General features: G+C 26.2%; 1 protein-coding gene across 1 annotated transcript in view; it reads left to right on the forward strand.

The window, feature by feature from the left end:
* Window positions 1–899: 899 nt before the first annotated feature.
* The window catches only part of Bma-lrp-1 (Low-density lipoprotein receptor-related protein, putative), a gene marked incomplete at both ends in the record, with an annotated part of 38,787 nt that continues 20,170 nt past the window's right edge, over window positions 900–19,516 (forward strand). The window contains 35 exons of the mRNA XM_043079890.1: window positions 900–990; window positions 6,043–6,225; window positions 6,480–6,611; window positions 6,757–6,884; window positions 7,404–7,542; window positions 7,711–7,800; window positions 8,295–8,441; window positions 8,704–8,823; window positions 9,178–9,385; window positions 9,738–9,905; window positions 10,018–10,206; window positions 10,357–10,463; window positions 10,707–10,816; window positions 11,538–11,650; window positions 11,845–12,046; window positions 12,274–12,503; window positions 13,274–13,421; window positions 13,669–13,813; window positions 13,910–14,104; window positions 14,336–14,457; window positions 14,603–14,753; window positions 14,859–15,028; window positions 15,148–15,294; window positions 15,505–15,669; window positions 15,891–16,115; window positions 16,255–16,338; window positions 16,519–16,617; window positions 16,770–16,877; window positions 17,236–17,430; window positions 17,654–17,815; window positions 17,949–18,085; window positions 18,255–18,440; window positions 18,669–18,759; window positions 18,843–19,008; window positions 19,190–19,458. Coding sequence (XP_042935824.1) covers window positions 900–990; window positions 6,043–6,225; window positions 6,480–6,611; window positions 6,757–6,884; window positions 7,404–7,542; window positions 7,711–7,800; window positions 8,295–8,441; window positions 8,704–8,823; window positions 9,178–9,385; window positions 9,738–9,905; window positions 10,018–10,206; window positions 10,357–10,463; window positions 10,707–10,816; window positions 11,538–11,650; window positions 11,845–12,046; window positions 12,274–12,503; window positions 13,274–13,421; window positions 13,669–13,813; window positions 13,910–14,104; window positions 14,336–14,457; window positions 14,603–14,753; window positions 14,859–15,028; window positions 15,148–15,294; window positions 15,505–15,669; window positions 15,891–16,115; window positions 16,255–16,338; window positions 16,519–16,617; window positions 16,770–16,877; window positions 17,236–17,430; window positions 17,654–17,815; window positions 17,949–18,085; window positions 18,255–18,440; window positions 18,669–18,759; window positions 18,843–19,008; window positions 19,190–19,458 — 5,322 coding nt within the window. The remainder of the gene's footprint in view (window positions 991–6,042; window positions 6,226–6,479; window positions 6,612–6,756; window positions 6,885–7,403; window positions 7,543–7,710; window positions 7,801–8,294; window positions 8,442–8,703; window positions 8,824–9,177; window positions 9,386–9,737; window positions 9,906–10,017; window positions 10,207–10,356; window positions 10,464–10,706; window positions 10,817–11,537; window positions 11,651–11,844; window positions 12,047–12,273; window positions 12,504–13,273; window positions 13,422–13,668; window positions 13,814–13,909; window positions 14,105–14,335; window positions 14,458–14,602; window positions 14,754–14,858; window positions 15,029–15,147; window positions 15,295–15,504; window positions 15,670–15,890; window positions 16,116–16,254; window positions 16,339–16,518; window positions 16,618–16,769; window positions 16,878–17,235; window positions 17,431–17,653; window positions 17,816–17,948; window positions 18,086–18,254; window positions 18,441–18,668; window positions 18,760–18,842; window positions 19,009–19,189; window positions 19,459–19,516) is intronic.

Below are 19,516 nucleotides of genomic sequence, written 5' to 3' on the forward strand. Positions count from 1 at the left end.
ATCGTTGAAGTGAGAGAATTTGTTGGAAACACGTATTTCACCCGCCCATCTTCCCCCCTCTTCTCCTTCCCGCCCCGTAGCATCATTTTGTTTCGCCGTGATAATATGATTTAAGATAGGAAAGGGAAAAAAGAAGATGGTAGTAGGTGGTTGGTGGTAGTGGTTCATTTATCCCTCCCATCTTCCCCCTCCCCCTTCCCCTCTTCTCCCCGCCTTACACTGTAAATTTCTTTTTCTATCTTGAATGCTCTCTAATGTCTTAGTAGTTTCAATTTCGAAACAAACATTTATTAATTGGATTGTGAAATTGATTTCACCGCACTGTCTTTTGTTCTGTTGACATGCGCAACACTGTTCAAATTTTCGTCTCTCATTTTGTAGTCTTAAAACTTTCGTTGTTAACAACATAAATAAGAAGGAGTTGGGTGCATCAATTTCTGTTAACAAATAATTCTTCCAAATCATTGCATTCTTTTTGAAGATAGTAAAATAATAGGCGGCGATAGGTGATAATTGATAAAATATTATCATTTTATCTAATTTGAAAAAAAAAAAAGAAAAAAAAAGGAAAAGAAAGGAAAGGAAACAATCGAATTTATATTTCTATTCTTTCCTTCATTTTATACTATTTTCTTTCTTTTTATTGATATTATATCTTTACTATTTATAAATTTTCAAAAAAAAAAAAAAAGTTTTAACTTATAATTACAACTAATATATGTGAAATTAATATAAATTTATTTTTAATCACATATTTTTGCTCTTTTCAATTCATTTCATTTTATTTCAGATGTGGTAGTAATCGTCGTATAAGGCGACAAAACGATTTACCCAATAATAAATACATCACATCTATTTACTCTCTATCTCACCATTTCACTGATTTTCTGTATTAGAGCATGCTACTATTATTATATTATCTGAGTTATATATTATCGGAAAATATACAACAAGCATGGGCAGCTAACCCGGATCTTATACCCATACAAGGTTTTCTATTCATTTCTTATCATTTATATCTTACAATATTATTTTCCATTTTTTCATTGCTACATTATTAATTTATTCTTAATATCATTTCCTTTTTCTTCTTTTTGACATTATCTATTTTGATCAGTCATATTTTTTGGTTTAATACTTGAGCTGAATCTATTGCTATTTGTTATTACTACAAAAAAAATTTTTGTGTAACAAAAATTAAAATGTATTAAAGTACAAAATGAATTTATCACATCAAATATCATTTTTTTTTTTTTTTATTGAATGGTTTTCGTTGCATTTTTTTTAAATTTGTTGTTTTGCTTGAGTTTGATGTATACCTAATGGAATGGAATTTGTGCAAGAGATCGAGGGGAATTGTTTAAGTTATTACAACAGTTTTCATTATTTCATTGTTTGGAATTACAGTATTTACATTTGGTTGAGAAGGTAGAGTTGACACTATGATTGTGATTATATTATTGCTAGAAAATTCTCTTGCTTTGATGTCACAGTAAATGAATCTATGTATGTATGGGATGACAAAAATAAGGTGAATGGGATACACCTGTGATTTCTGTTATAAGCACAGTAATATTATGGATGACATTTGTAAAAATAGTCCCCTTGAAATTAAAATAAAAAAAAAAAAAAAAGAAAGTTATTAAAAAAGATAAGATTTTAAAAAAAATGAAAAATTTTAAAATCGATTAAAAAATAAGAAAAAGCTTAAAATAAAAATGCTTATTTGGTGGCATTCAGTATGATTATGACTTTGTATGATGATTTTGACCTTTACAACCTTTTATGCTAGAGCTTTTATATAAAGATATTTCTTCAAAAGATACTACAGTCATTTTCTCATTTTACTTCAAATATACAAATGCTCCTGAAAATTTGCTGCAAAATTGAGCAATGTGCAAATAAAATTGTCTAAAAAATATTCAAAAACAAAAACAAAAACAAGTTTCAATGTAAAATTGATAAAATTTGTAATACTAATACTTAAAATGGATTTCCTTACCTCTAATTTTTCGTTATAAAAAAAAGTAGCATTATTATATCATAATGTTTATTGTTTTTAAATGTAACATGAAAAGTAATATTAGAAATGAAAAGTAAATCTACTATTGACAGTATTACGATTACTTTTAATTCTTATCAGTGTATTTCATTAACTAAAGATAACTTCTGACACCTGAAATATTTTTGATAATTTTTAATTTTTAACTTAAAAATCAGGTATGGAATTGGAGGATAAATTAAATACTAAAAGCTCATAAAAATTTTTTTTTTCAAATAATTGCGCTTTCTATTCAAAAGCTATTAATGGACACGTATAAAATATTGAATTTGTTAAAAATTCAATTTAAATATTAATTAAATAATATTAAAATAATATATATTGATTGATTGATTGATTATAGCAAATGGTCATCGTTCTGATGGAAATTATTAAATTCTATCCAAAAATATCAATTGTATACTGTTAGAAGCGTATCCTGTTAGAATAATTGTATATTCAAATGACCTACCTCTATGTTCTTTTCAACATAATAATATTATTTATCATATAGCATAGAGCACCAATCTATTTGACCAATTTGAATTATTCATTAATTTTTAGCTCACTATAAAATATTTTCCCTACAATTACTTTTCCTCTACTAAAACTGTTTATTGCTATCATTTATTGATGGAATGGATTTTTTTATTCCTATTCAAGTTATCACACTATGATAATATCAGCTGAACAGGTTTTTAAATTATCTTAAAACTTAGAATAAATGAAAAAAAAAAAAAAAAAAAATGCATAAAGAAAAAGCGCAATTCCATAATAATAGCTAATGTATTTACCAATGTATAATAAAATTCTCAACTAATACCTATCAATTTAGTATTTTTGAGTTATGATTAATCTTACAAAGAAATATCTGGTTTCTTATATGTATTAAAAGTATTAAAAATTTATCTCTTTGTTTATTCTATCGTTGAATAATTCCGGTTGATGCATTATTTACAACTGATATATGATATCTGATGGATAATTTCGCTGCATTAATGATATAAATGAATAGCTTAACTTGCTCTATCCTAATGAACTTTATCAATTATTATCACAAATGAACTGAATTCAGGATTTTATCACAACTGATCACTATCATAATTTTTTTTTTTAAAGTTAATTAATGTTTTAATATTAAAGAAAAAAAAAAGAAATGAATGATTTTAATTATTGTAATGATAGAAGAGTGATTGTTATTAAATGGATGGATTACTTTATCACTTTTTCCTGATTCGTCAAAAAAATTTTTCACACTTCATTTTATCTCCATGTATTCCTAGTTTTTCTATTGCTGTTAAGAATTAATAATTTTTCTTTACATCATTTATCAATACAAACATTTTATTTATCTTTTTCATTTTAATTGTCACTCAATTGATTTTCCTTTTTGTACAAATAAATTCTTCCTTCTTTTTTTTTTTCTTTGTTGTCATTTACTTTATTCAATTTTTCAACTAATTTAATCAAAATGTTTTTTTTTTTGTATGGAACATCTCAAACATATGCAGATCAAGTTTTTTTTTTTTTTTTTCACATTTGTCAATAATTTTGTTGATAACAATGACATAGCTGCACAAATTTATTGCACCAAAGCAATTAATGTAACTTTTTTTTTTAAAAAAAAAAGAAAAAAAAATACCATGAAACTATTCTATTTTTATAGAATATTTCTAATAATTTTACAAAATATTAAAATTATTATTATTATAATGATGATGATGATGATATTAGCCATAAATAGCTTATAAGTTTAGTAATTTTTATTTGATGAAATTAGTCATTCCATATTTATTTTTCTTACAAAATTACATTGCTTCTTTTCTAACATATTTCTTTGGAATATTTTCGAGACTTTTCTAGCAAAAAATGCCATTTGTTGCATCTTTTGAGATAAAATAACAATTCATATCAAAATATGATAAGTCATTGATGACTAATCGTCACATTCCTTCTACCCTCAAATGCTTCATTTTTCTCAATAATTTTATTGATAATTTTGTGTTGAAAGGAAAAAAGTGAAAATTGTTCTGTAGCAGTGAGAAAAAAAAAAAAGAAAAAAGAAAAAATTTTTGTTGGTTGAATTTGGGGTCTGTAAAAAAAAAAAAAAAAAAGAAAATAGAAAATATCAATGATAAAGAGGGAGAGAGAGAGAGAGGTGATTGGAGGAGAGATGATCAGTAGAAGTGAATGCTACAATAGTCTATCATTTCTATTGGAAATAGCAAAACATCATCACTTGCTCTCCCATTTTCGTTTTATGTTTTTGTTATGGTTATGAGAAAAAAAAAAAGAAAAGAAAAAAATGGAAAAAATAAAAAAAAAAAAAAGGAAAGAATAAAAAATAAAAGAAGGAAAGTCTTTTTTTTTTTTTGTTTAATCAGAAATAATTATAATAGTTAGTAGTAAAAAGGATTGTTATATTGGACAATTTTTTAAAAATAATTCATCATATACAAAATAATTGATCAAGCATTGCATGATTGTTCATATTTGTTTCAAAAATAAATGAAAATTTAATGAAATCAATAAAAACAACCGATAGAATCATTTCTTCAATATATCATTTACATTGAGCAATGTGAAAAATTATATTATAAGTATTTCTAATGTGAAAAAAAAAAAAAAAAAAACGATTTAAATAATTAAAAAATATTAGGGAAAATAAAAGAGATAAGGATAAGAAAATTTTTTGAAAATGTAAAAGGTAATAATTAGAAAGCAACAATATTTCTTTCCATTTCTTCATCATGCATTAATAGTTGTATTCATCATTTTTGTCATTATTGATTTGTTAAAAATGATTTAAAAAAAAAAAAAGTACATTACACTTGCAATATATGGTCCCTTGAAATCAGTCATCTTTCTTTCATTGATAGTTCATCAATTTTAAAATATTTGCAAGGGAACATTTCTACATGAAATATAATATCAGTGAAAGATGTAAATAGAAATTAAGTTTTTTTTTTTTTTTTTTTCATCTTGTTTCCGTTCTTTTATGGTACATAAAATGTATGAGTTTTATGATTCAATTATATTTGAAAAGTTTAAAAAATCCATGACAAACTATTCAATATCTAATTAACAATGTTAATTAGAAATATTCAAGGTCATTTAAAAATGAATTATTCTTTTCGTGAGATACAAAATTAATGTATGCTAGCATATTTTCATAGTATTTTTAAATTTAACTCTTAATGCTATGAATCTAACTGACGCCATCTCTAATTTGTAATTTATCACATAGGTGACAAGCTTGTTGATTCTTATCTACATTTTGAAATTTCTTATGTGTCTCTGTTATTTATTTCGAGGAAGCTGTCAGTTTGTGGAAGTTTTCGTCTGTGACATTTATCCCACTACCTTTCATAATTAATCACAAATTATTAAATTACAAATAATTAATTGTAAATTATTAAATAATTTGATTTTGCTGCATATCTCATTTACATTTGTTTTAAAGAATTACTTGTCCAGCATATTATAAAAAAATAAACTTTACAAAAATAAAATTCTTCGAAAATTTATTTTTTGGTTTTTTAAATTTTAACTTGATATGAACTATTCAAATTCTCTAGTAAAGACGTCAAATGCTACGTCATTAATAAGCAAGTAGTAAGTTGAAGGTTAAAATTAAAAGTTAGAATTGAGCCGAAGCCCAAAGTCTATTTTTGTCACTCGACTAGAAAACCGGTTTGTGATTCATGCGGTTTAACCTCCAAATTATAACATTTCTGGAAAGTAATGTCAAACAAAACAAAGTGACTTGATATGACTAGAAATTCTTTTCTTTTATAAACCTGAATAATTTTTTTTACAAAGGTTATCATTTGATGTTACAGTAATGAATTTGTTTTGTTGACATTTATTGTTTGTTAGACTGCTAGTGAATGTTATCAAGCTGAATCATTAATATGAGATAATTCAATTTCAAAAATTCAAAAAAATAATGTGTAAATAATTTTCTTTGCTCATATCATAAGTAGTAACGATAATTGCAGTGGATTCACCAATTTCGCCAGTTGAGGTGCCATTATCTGGTTCAGTCTCAACATCAGTCCATTCCGGTACTACCGGTTGCTCAACAAACGATTTCCGTTGTAACGATGGTAAATGTATCAGGTTCGAATGGAAATGTGACGGGTCAGGCGATTGTTCAGATGGCGAAGATGAGAAGGACTGCCGTTAGTTTGATTAACCCTTTTAAATTTTTCATTTAACAAACTGGATCAGATTTGATTAGTAGAATGTATTATATATATATATATATATATTCGACTACTTTTTGAATCGCATTTACGATGGACTAATTAATTAAGTCAACGAATATTTGAATCGGATTTGATGAAGTTCAATTACAATACATTTGTTTAATATCTTCAAGAATTTTGAGTAACATAATCATAGTGAAAAATAAATAATTATAAATTTATTATAGCACATCCTGGTTGCAAACCGGATCAATGGCAATGTGACAAATATGAATGGCGTTCAGTTTCTTGTATTCCGGAATATCAACGATGTGACAATATTACAGACTGTGCAGATGGTTCGGATGAAGTGGATTGTCGTTAGTTTTTTCTATCATTTATTAACTTAATTAGTAATTCACATATGATATGATATCTCAAGACATTACTCTGTGATACTTGATAACATTACCTTATGAAATCACAAATTTTATAAGTTACTCTTCCGATCTGTGTATGTTGCAGCGGCGCCAAGTGTATCCTGCAACGTTAACGATGGTTCCGTATTCCAATGCGCTGACGGAAGACAATGCTTTGATATATCAAAGAAATGTGACGGAAAGTATGATTGTAGAGATTTAAGCGATGAAAAGGTCCGTTTAACTTATTCAATTATACGTATTTCAGGTCACAGAACTTCTGACAATTTTTTTTTTTCTTTTGTAACATTTTAAAACATTTTTGTAGCATTTTGAATAATGTTATTTGATCATAAAAATTATTATTAGGGAATATTTTTGAATAATTTGTAGTTCTATTAAACTGATCTGCTGAAAAAAGCTGCAAGAATTATTACTTTGCAAGTACAACTGATCCCCGTACAATTTTGTTTGTACTAATTATAAGTAAACAAAAAGAAGAAAGTATCTTCAAAATATTTAATAAAAAGCATAATTTAAATATGCTCTTCTTTCCTTGCAACCTAATTTTTTTTTCTTGATGTGATTAGCCAATAACCAATTATTTCATTGGTCAGATATTTTTTTCCAACAAATATTTTCAATGATTAAATTCTATTTTTATCATTAGAAAATATATTTTATGAAAAGTTAAATAATCCTAGTAATTTTGATATATTTTTTGTTCAAATATTTTTTAATTAAAAATTCTAGGATTCCTGTCCACATAATCATACAGCCTGTTTTCAATATCAATTTCGTTGTGCTGATCAATCACAATGTATTCAAAAATCATGGGTTTGTGATGGTTCAAGTGATTGTGCTGATAGTTCAGATGAACCATCAACATGTGGTAAATTAATTATTCTCTTTTTTTCTTTTTTTTATGATATATAATATTTCTTTTCTTGTTAAACGTATACGTGTTACGTTCAATTTACTACATATAGCAGCTACGTGTTACGTTTAGATGTGAAAAAAGAAATCATGATATAAAATGTATTATTGATAAGATTTTTAGAATTTAAACAGTGTAGCGGTGGTGAATTTCAATGTAAGAATAAACGATGCCAACCACGAAAATTTCGTTGCGACTATTACGATGATTGCGGTTTGAATTTTGCTTTTTCTTTGTTTAAAAAGAAATGCTTTACAGTTTTTATGAAAAGTATTTTAAATTATATTAATGATTGATTTTTAATAAAAAATCATTTAATTCGTTTTATGAAATTTGCTTTAAGTGAAGAAATTATTTGTTATCGTTTCTCATTGAAAAAAAAAAAAAAAAAGAAAAAAGCACTAATAATTTACTGTGATTGAAAATAATTCTTTAAATTTATTATCTTTTGAATTAGTTTACAAATAATATATTAATTGATTTTTCTTCTCTAAAATGATTGATTTTGATCCTTTCATTTGTCCTAAAAAAAGAAGTTATTAAAAAGTGAAAAGCGTTAAATTTGATTTTTGTATAACTTATTGACAAAACTGGACAATTGTAAAATTGCTTGTTTAAAATTTCCAATTGAAATATAAAAATATATGAAAACATGTTTTTAAATTATAGCTAAAAATATTGTATATGATGAAAATTTTAATTTACAGGTGATAATTCTGATGAAGAAGGATGTGGACAATATCTTTGTCCACCACAGCAATGGAATTGTCCTGGTTCGGGTCACTGCATTCATAAAACTAAATTATGTGATGGAAAAAATGATTGTTTGGATGGTTTCGATGAAAAGAATTGCTGTTAATACTTTCTTTTTTTTTTTCTTTTTCCATATTAATTTCTTTATAACTATTAAAAATTAAATTTGTAATCATTGACAAGAAATGAAATAAAAAGAATTACCCGCTTTTCAGCGATTATTTGCAATTTATTATTTGTGAAATTTTATGTTTATCTGCTAGTGAACAGAGGAAAAGATAAATAGCACTTAATTCATTTCATTTCTTTTTTTTTTATCTATTTTATTTATAAAACTGGAATTTATAAAAATTAAAATTTCAGCATCAAATCTTTGTCCATCACTGGGATGTCAAGCCGGATGTCATTCATCACCATCTGGCGGTGTTTGTACTTGCCCCGTTGGCTATAAGTTGGATGAACGATTTCATAGAACTTGTTCCGGTACAAAAAAATTTTTCAAAAACTATTAGAAAAGTGCTTTATAAATCTAAGAAAAATTTTTATCATTTTAAAAATTTAATAGTAGTATAGCTCAAATAAAAAAAAAAAAAACAACTGAAACTTTCTAATACAGATATTGTTTCATTGATTTAATTGAATTAAAATTGAATCACATAAGTTGGCATACATATGAAGACTAAAATTTTATGTAAAAAAAAAAAAAAGAAAGTTGAAAATTTAAAAATGTATCTAAATATTTTATGATATTTTTCTTATCTACTCATAACTCATACTTTAACTATTTACATAATTATCTTATTATGGTGATGAAGTGTAAAATTATCTGCTTATCAGATATCAATGAATGTATTGAATGGGGTTACTGCGATCAAGGTTGTCAAAATCATCGTCCCGGATTTACCTGTTCATGTCTTGGTGAATGCTATCACCTGGAAATGATGCATGGACCTGGTAATGATAATCGTACTCTACGAGGATACTGTTTATCACGTGACTCGAATACTATGCGATTATATATCGCTAGGAGAGAGGGATTATACAGGTATTTATTTCTTTCAAATGTTTCATTGTTGATTGTTTACCTGTTATTGGTCTATTAGAATTGTTAAATTATCTGTGTGAGGTGATGAATAAATTGCATGAAATTTTGGCGAGAAATGTCCATTAAAATATTTAATTTAACTTTTTAAAATATTTAAATTTAAAATATTTAATTTAACATGAGAAATGTCCATTAAAATATTTAATCTAACTTTTTTAGATTTTTCTTATTTCAACCTTTTAATATAGACGTTCAATTGACTATAAACTAGCAATCATCGATGCTTAATTTTATTTTGTATTTTAATAAATACTTGAATAGGTTTATTATTTTAATGGAAGTTTTATATCAGGATAAATCCAAATGATCCAAATGAAGAAGCAAAAAAATTGGTTAGCGGTGAATTTATTTATGGTATTGGATTTGACTTTGGTGACAAGAAGATGTTCTGGACCGATCGATTGTCACATTCAGCATTCAGTGCTGATATTGATGATAGTGGTGATATAAATAATATTAAGTTTGTTTTTATTTTATTTTATTCTTTTTTTTTTTTAAATTACACAAAAAATATTGTTGATATTTCTTTTTTTTTTTTGTAAGCTATAATGAAAGGAATGATTTAATTTCAGGAAACTTGATTTGAAAAATTTAATTTTTCCACGAAATTTGGCTGTTGATTGGCTTACGAATCATTTATATATCGTTGAGTCAGGATCAAGACGAATTGATATTTCAACTTTTGATGGTGAAAGAAGAACTGTACTAATTGCTGATGGCTTAGTACTACCATTAGATATAGCTCTTGATCCAATTAGAGGGTAATTTTTGATCACTTCAATTTCTTTTACATATAATTTCATATTAATTAAATTTATGATTTTTTTTTAAATCAGCTAATACTGCCAGTAAAAATTTATTACTCATTTAAAGTTACATTAAATTAAACATTTTTTAAAATCATTTTGCAGTGAGATGTTTTTTTCAAATCAATTCAAATTAGAAAGTGCAGCAATGGATGGTACTCGACGGCGTACTTTAGTTGATAGTCACACACACCAAGTGAGTGGTGTCGTAGGTCAGTTTTATTTTTATTATTATTACTATTATTTATTATTATTATTATTACTATTATTATCTATTAATTATTATTATTGTCATTATTATCTATTATTATTATCATTATTATTATTGTTTATTGTTATTGTTATTATTATTTTGTTATTAAATATATTTATTCATAGTGAAGAAAATGATGCTTTTCCTACTTCCTTCTCATGCTGCTGTCCAAAATATCAATATTAAGTGATGTGAAGTTTAGTTGACATTGCCGCTAAACGGATTTATTGGGTTGATCCGAAAGTTGATCGAGTGGAATCAATCGATTACAATGGAAAAGATCGAAGAATAGTTATCCAAGGGATGAATAATGTTAGTTTTTTTTTTTTTTTTTTTATTCTCAACTAATTTAAATGCCATTTAAACATCAACTTTGCATATTTTGATTCACTCTAATCATTAAAATCATCTATAAATCAGTGTAAATTTTTGACCACTGGTCACTCAATCTACTCTTTTCATAATAGCTTTTTTTTAAACTTTTAATTTAACGATTAGTACGTATATGACAGTGCCGAATAGTTCCAATTTTCGTAACTGGAATCTATCTAGTTTTATAGTCTTATACCATGGTACGGTATTTTGTTAACTTATCCATTATACCCTGAAATATACTTTATAGAATTTTACTTATCTCTAATCATTTTTCTTTATTTGGATAAAATACTAAAGAGTAGCTCTTGTTGAATTATCAAAATTATATCTAAAACAATGCAAATAGTTTCAAAAAAAGTGTACTAAATGACAGAAAGATAAAATTCTATTTGAATCATTGCAGAATAGCATTTTTGATGAAATTTATAGTATTATGAAGCTAAGAGGGCTAACTTTGTTACTTTATTATTGTACAGTGAAAAATTATTTCATTCATATCCTTCAGAACAGGTAGACAAATGAGGAAAGAAATAAAAATTTCACAAACATTTGATAAAGTTAATCATTAGTGTGATTTACATCTAAAAGTAATAATCAACTTATAATAATTAACAATAATAATTATCTTTCAGTAATTAACAAATAAAAATTTGTTTAGGTACCACATCCATTTGGTCTTACAATATTTGATCAATATCTATACTGGACAGATTGGACACGTCTTGGTGTTATGCGTGTTGAAAAGTTTGGCTCACCGACCGATATTATTTGGTGATTTATTTTTTCATTCAGTTATAATGTGATAAGCTAAGCTATTCACTGATAATTTTTGATAAGCCATTACATCATTCATCTATTTGAAATTTTTTTTTTTTTTTTTTAAAAAAAGGAATAATTTAATGAGACATTTCTTTGTGACATTTTTATAAGATTAATTTCTAATGCTATGAATGAAACGTTTACAGGACAAAGAAGGAAAATAATGTATTTCCGATGGGTATTGTAGCATATCATCCGATGACTCAACCTGGACCTCAACAAAGTGATTGTCTTGGTTTAAAAATTGATAATCCATGTGTTGAAGCAGATTGTCAAGGAATGTGTATTTTAAGTAAAGATACTGGTGGACTTGGTATTGGCTATCGATGTATTTGTCCTATAGGACAGGTTCACTTTTTTTCTATTTTTTTATTTTCTTTAATTTTATTAGAAATAAAATTATGAAAGGTTATTCTACTAATAAATAAAATATTTATAATATAAAAATTAATTAGTACTGATGTTTTTCAGATATAAGTAACTATATTCTTTTTTTCAAATTAATTTTTCTTATTTATTTATTTATTTTTTTTATTTTTTTTTATTTTTTAATATAAATGATTATAAAATTTCAGAAATTAATTGATGGAAAACGTTGCGTTGATTCTACCGATTATTTATTATTTAGTAGTAATAAAGTAGTACGTGGCATATTCCCAGAAATAGATCAAGATTCATTAAGTGAAGCAATTTTACCTATATCACCTGTTTCACAACGTCGTATTGGAATGTATTTTGAAGTGGAATGTGATATTCATGATAATAGCTTCTTCTATGCTGATATCATGGACAATACAGTTTACAGGTAATTCATATTATACAAATTATCATAAAAATAATTTATCAAAAAAATATTCAACGATCAAATGATTCATCTAATTTGATATGTTATTAATTTCATTTATGTAATAATACATTATTTCCTCTTTCTCTCACATATTTTATTATCATTTACATATGTTAGCATTACCCGGGTACTGCAGGAATTTACAAAGACAAATATTAAGCAAATAAATTACCTATTATTAGCTATATTGATCTGATCAGAAAGTATTACCTATTATTAGCTATATTGATCTGATCAGAAAGTATTACCTATTATTAGCTATATTGATCTGATCAGAAAGTATTACCTATTATTAGCTATATTGATCTGATCAGAAAGTATTACCTATTATTAGCTATATTGATCTGATCAGAAAGTATTACCTATTATTAGCTATATTGATCTGATCAGAAAGTATTACCTATTATTAGCTATATCGATCTGATCGGAAAGTATTACCTATTATTAGCTATATTGATCTGATCAGAAAGTTTTACCTATTATTAGCTATATCGATCTGATCGGAAAGTATTACCTATTATTAGCTATATTGATCTGATCAGAAAGTATTACCTATTATTAGCTATATTGATCTGATCAGAAAGTATTCTATTCTACAACGATATACATTTCAATAATTGCTGAAAAAAAAAATGTCTTATTGCATTTGTATGTTTCTTAAATAAACAAATTATAGCTTTTTTGCCTTAATTTTTGTTGTCTTATTTGATGATTGTCATTTTTTTTAGGGTAAAACCAGATGGGGAAGGTTCTGCCCCGGTATTAGTAACCCATAATGATGGATTAGTTTCAATGTCATTTGATTGGCTTTCAAAGCAACTTTATTATGTTGACAATATCAGAAATAGTCTTGAAGTTGTCAAAATATCTGAACAGGTTAGCTATATAATGGAATTTATTTTTGAAGCAGAGAGAGAGAGAGAGAATGGTAGCAATTTTGAGAAATTATTATTGATTTAACCTGATCCAGTATTACCGGTAGACAGAAATATGATCAGGAATGTGTGTGTGTCTCTCTCTCTCTCCAATAGTTTTTCTCTTTTCTGGTCCATTTTCTTCTGTATTCATGCTAAAAAGATGATATTACTTAGTATTACTTATTAATGTAAACATATACTGTTAGGGTCTTGTTCATCCGGATCAGCTAATTCATCGTCAATTGCTGAACGGTTTACGTGATCCGGTTGCTGTTGCTGTGCATCCGTGGCGTGGAATTCTATTCTTTGCGGAAGCTCAACGACCTGCAAGAATCTATCGTTGTATGATAGGTAAGAAAAGCAAAAAATGATGCATTTCTCACTTATATTAGCTAACGAATTATAACAAACTTTTTTTTTTTGTAATTGACAATAAAATTGTTACAGATGCAAGTAATTGTCACATTATACGGAATACAACTCTCGGACGACCGTCCAGTATGGTTATCGATTTCTCGGAAGATCGACTTTGTTACGGTGATACTTTATTGAAGACGATTAATTGCATGAACTTTGATGGGTCAAATCCATATGTTATACCTGTGGACAATCCAATTCCAGTTGCTATCGCTGTACTTGGAGGTAATTGATACTGTTTAATCATAGAAAGGTTTATTATTATTGTTGGTTATTATTATTAATACTATTATTATTATTTTATTATTAATTACTATATTATTATTATTAATATTGTTATTAGTATTATTACTTTCAATTATTATTTCTTCCTCTTTTAATAACTTATACATTGTTTTTGTTTTCTTTTTTGTTTTTCTGATTATTTCTAATTTTTTAATGAATAATTAATTGCAGATGAATTGTATTATGTACATCAAAGGCCATATTCAATACGTCGTGTAAATAAGCGAAATGGCGGTAAAGGTCGAATTATCCGCCAATTTACTGGCAAAGATCGAAGTGTTTTTTCATTGAAGGTAAGGTATTACCATATATTCTAATTTAAAATGTAATTGTGTAGTATATAATGGATTTTGCTAACATTATTGGCCTTATTCCATTTTTTCATTATTAGAAAGAATAATGTAAGTAAGTAAGTAAGTATAGAGTTAATATTTGTAGGCCTGTTCACCAGCTAATCAACCGATACCTGATCCATCTATTGAGCATCCATGCCATTCAAGTGATTGTTCTCAGTTTTGTTTTGGACTTCCCAATAGTTCGTCATCTTCAGAAGCTCAGCCACTTGTGAAAAGATGTGGATGTAGGCAAGGCAAGTTTTTTTAATTTTTTAAAAAATCTTTTCAAAAAAAAAAAAAAAAATGATATAGTTATTAAACCTTCCTTCTGTTTGTTTATTTTTATAAATCAAATTTAGGATTCAAAATAAATCCAGAGAATATGCGTACTTGTCAACGTGATCGTCGTGAAATTGTTGAAGTATTGTGTGCCAGTAATTCATCACAATTCTTATGCGCTAATGGACGATGTATACCAAATGAATGGAAATGTGATGGTGAAAATGACTGTCTCGATGGTAGTGATGAGGTATCTTTTATAGCTTATCATTATCAGTACTGTGATATGGATGTTGATGATAAGGTTGTTGGTGATAAGACTGTTATGATATAACTAAAGTATTAAAAGTATTTTTGAGAAAGTTTCAGAAAGGATCAGATGATAAGCCATGTTTTGTTGAAAAAGAATGTCCACCGAATACAATTCGTTGTAATAATACAAAGAAATGCATACCTCAACAATATGCTTGTGATGGTGATAATGATTGTGGTGATTATTCTGATGAAGATGTTAAGGTAAGATTAGTTTAAATGATAATAACTTTGAATTAATAATAACTTCAAACTTAATGTAACATTTTTGATATTCCTAAAATAAAATAAACAATGATGAAAGAATGATATAGATATGCTCGTTTTTGAATTAGTTGACAAAGATTTATTTAAATGATTTTTGCATTTGAAATTTTACTCTGAAATCTTTAAAATTGTATATTGTATTTATAGTATTGCAAAAATGGTGAAATTCCGGTTTGTGCAGCACGAAAGTTTCAATGTGATAATCATCGATGCATTCCGGAACAATGGAAATGTGACTCGGATAATGATTGTGGTGATGGTTCTGATGAAAAATTAGAAATGTGCTCGAATACAACATGCTCATCCAATCAGGTAATTAATCTTTTGAAAATGATTAATTAAAAATTGCAATCTTAGATTTACTGGTAAAAGATGTTAATAGTATAAAATGCAGCTAATACAATATAAAATGATAAAATTTTTGTGTTAATATTAAAAATTAAATTTTTAATACAAAAAAAAAAAAGAAAAAAAAATGAAACCGAGAGGTAAATAATAAATATAAATAACTAATTTATTACTTTCATTTACAGTTTACATGTGGTAATGGTCGTTGTATTCCGGTTTATTGGCTTTGTGATGGTGATAACGATTGTTATGATAATACTGATGAAGATAAAGAGAGATGTCCATCAGCATTATGTCGTCCTGATCAATTCCGTTGTGCTAATAAACGACAATGTATTTCACTCAAGAATCATTGTGATGGACAACAGGATTGTGATGATGGTTCAGATGAAGATAGCTGTTTCTCTCAGGTGTTTTTTTTTTTTTTTTATTAAAAATGTTTTGATTAGTTATTTAGTTCAAATTTATTGATTGAAAATTTTGAAAAATTTGCAATTGGAAAGAAATTGAAATAAACAAATCCATTTGTAAATGTATTATTATTTTCAGAGTGATAAGTGTACACATAATGAATTTACATGTGCTTCAGATGGACTTTGCATACCGATAGCATGGAAATGTGATGGACAAAAAGTAATTCAAATTTTTTTTTTTGAGTTTCATTTTTCTTTTTTTTTTTGTCCTCTTTAAATTTAGAATAAATTTTAGCAAATTTATATTCAATAAAGCAGAATTTCTCTCACTACTATTTTACCTGATTATAAGATTAATTTGATAAAAAAACCGGACTGCTGTACAAAATGAATATTTCAGGATTGTGAAGATGGTAGTGATGAACCGGAAAGTTTATGTTCAAACACTCAATGTGCTTCAGATCATTTCAAATGTGCTAATGGTCGCTGCATTTTTAACGCAAGTATTTTTGCATATAAAAATGAAATATAAATAATAATAATAATAATAATATTTGATGAATTTTGAATGAAAGTTTGAGTAAATGTTTGGAAGTGTTAATGCTATTTTTATTTATTTGTTTATTTTCTTTTTTTTTTTTTTTTTTACAGACTTGGCTTTGTGATGGTGAGAATGATTGTGGTGATAATAGTGATGAAGATGCTGAACATGGTTGTCAACGTTCTCAGTTACTTTCCATTCGATGTCCTTTTGAACATGTATCTTTTTTTTTCCCTATTTTTATATTAAGTTATTTTGAATCTTTGATCACAAAATAATCAGCAACACTTTATAAATTTAGTTTTGGTGGTGATAATACATGATAAAAAAAAAGAAAACATGATGCAAACAATTTATGGGATTAGAGTATTTCTAATTGTAATTCCATCAATTCATTTATTTCTTTGTTTTAGAAATATATGTGAGACTTATTGCTGAATTGTATACGTGGATAAAAAGCAAAAATTTTTAAATTTAAAAAACTGAGTTTAAGAAATCCTATAAGAGAATAGTTTAAACTATTAAATAGTTATGAACTTCTCATTTTAAATTCATTCAATTCATTTCTTTGTTTAGATGGCATGTCCAGGATCTCCAGATATTTGCATACCATTTCATAATTTATGTGATGGTAAAGATCATTGTCCCGGTGGTACCGATGAAGGTGGACGTTGTGCTCGAGATCTTTGTGCTGCAGATCGAGCTGGTTGTGCTTTCAAATGTCATATGAGTCCTGATGGTCCTCTTTGCTCATGTCCATTTGGTGAAGCGGTATATTTTGTTTTTATTTTATTTTTTTTTTTTCAAAATACAAATTAAAATTAAAAGTTAAGAATAAATGCAGAAAAAAAAAGTTGCAAAAGAATGAACTATTATTTTTCAGATACAAAAATAAGTATTTTTTTTTTTTTGTTAATATATTTGCATAATTAATATCTTACATTTTACTTCTTGTAAGTTTAATTAGTAACTTAATGAAAAGCAAATATTGCAGCTGGTGAATAAAACTAAATGTGAACCGGAAAATGAATGTTTAGATGCTCGTTCATGCAGTCAAAATTGTACTGATGAAAAGCATGGATTTACCTGTAGTTGTGAGGAAGGTTATACATTAGATGCTGATAAAAGAACTTGTAAAGTTACTGATGGTGTTCAGGTATAATATATTTATATTCATTCTTATCAGTAATAATTACAATAATCTTTATTAAAATATATTAACTACATTTTTATAATTGTAATGAATGAAAGTATAATAAATTTATTTATTTATTTTTCAATATATGTAGGATATGCGTATCTATGTATCAAATCGTAATCGTATTTATTGGTCTGATCGTTTTCTCGAGAATTGGCATACATTTGAAGCACGAGTGGAGAATGCGATTGCATTAGCATGGGATTCAGTGGAAGATCGAATTTATTGGTTTGTTAATTTGTTAATGTAAAAAGTAAACATTAATCTTGCATATGAAAGATAAATGTTTACTTTTTATATTTCCTACTTTTTATATATTGCATATTCTCGAGAAACTCCCGCAATTTGTTTTTTTAAATGTATATTAAAAGTTTTAGATAAATAAATTATATTTTAGGTCAGATATAAGAGAAAAGAAAATTTATTCTGCAACACGAAATGGTACAAATGTGACAGTATTTATTAGTGAAGGTTTGGATGTGACAGAAGGTATTGCATTGGATTGGATTGCGCGTAATTTATATTGGGTTGATTCCAGTCTAAATACTATAGAAGTAGCATCATTAGAACGATCTAGTGCAAGGTTCCATTTTTTTATTTTCTATATCATTTAATTAATTAATTAATTAATTAGCACGAGTGAATTTTTTACACTAAATTTGTTTTTATTTACTATTATTTTTTATTTGTTTAATATCTTAGTTATTTCATTGCTTGTAAATGTTGAAAAAAAAAAAGAAAATAAACATGTTTACAAAAATATATTTACAAAAAAATACTTATTTAAGCTAATGCATTATCGATTTTTTAGAGCGGTATTAATTCATGAAAATGTTGATCAACCACGTGGTATTGCTGTAGATCCAAGAAAAGGTCTTTTATTTTGGACTGACTGGGGTCAGGTATGTTTATTTTGCTAAATTAACCTTTTTAATTGATTGCTTAATATTACTTTTTCAAAATTTATTTATGCATATGTTTATAGAATCCACGTATTGAAAGAGCAAATATGGATGGTTCAGAGAGACGTGTATTGGTAAATTCAAAAATTTATTGGCCAAATACAATTGCGTTAGATTTAACAACTAATCGTCTTTATTTTGCTGATAGTAAATTGGACTATATTGATTTTGTTAATTATGATGGAAATGGTTTGTTTTGAATATATTATTATTATTATTATTTATTTTTATATTAGAAAATTTTAAACATACATAATTCATAGTTTTTCTTTTATTGATTTTTTTCTTTTTTTAAATTTTTATTTGTTATTATCAAAAAAAAACTTATAAATAATTTTTGTTTTCTTTTCTTTTTTTTTTTTTTTTTCAGGTCGTACACAAGTATTATCATCAACAAAATTTGTTCAACATCCACATGCTTTGGCAATATTTGAAGATATTATTTACTACAGTGATCGACGATTACAGCGACTTCAACTTTATCCAAAATATCCAAATGGTACATCAACAGAATATCAATCACATACATTCTCAAAAGCTCTTGGTGTTACTGCAGTACATCCTGTTTTACAACCACATTTCGAGAATCCTTGTGCTACTAATCATTGCTCTGATCTTTGCTTAATCGGTAAAGATATGGTTAGTTTTTTCTCTTTTTTCTCTTTTTTTTTTTTTTATTTTTTACATTTTTACATGA

This window comes from Brugia malayi (genome assembly GCF_000002995.4).
Source record: "Brugia malayi strain FR3 genome assembly, contig: Bm_v4_Chr3_scaffold_001, whole genome shotgun sequence".
Lineage (NCBI taxonomy): Eukaryota > Metazoa > Nematoda > Chromadorea > Rhabditida > Onchocercidae > Brugia > Brugia malayi.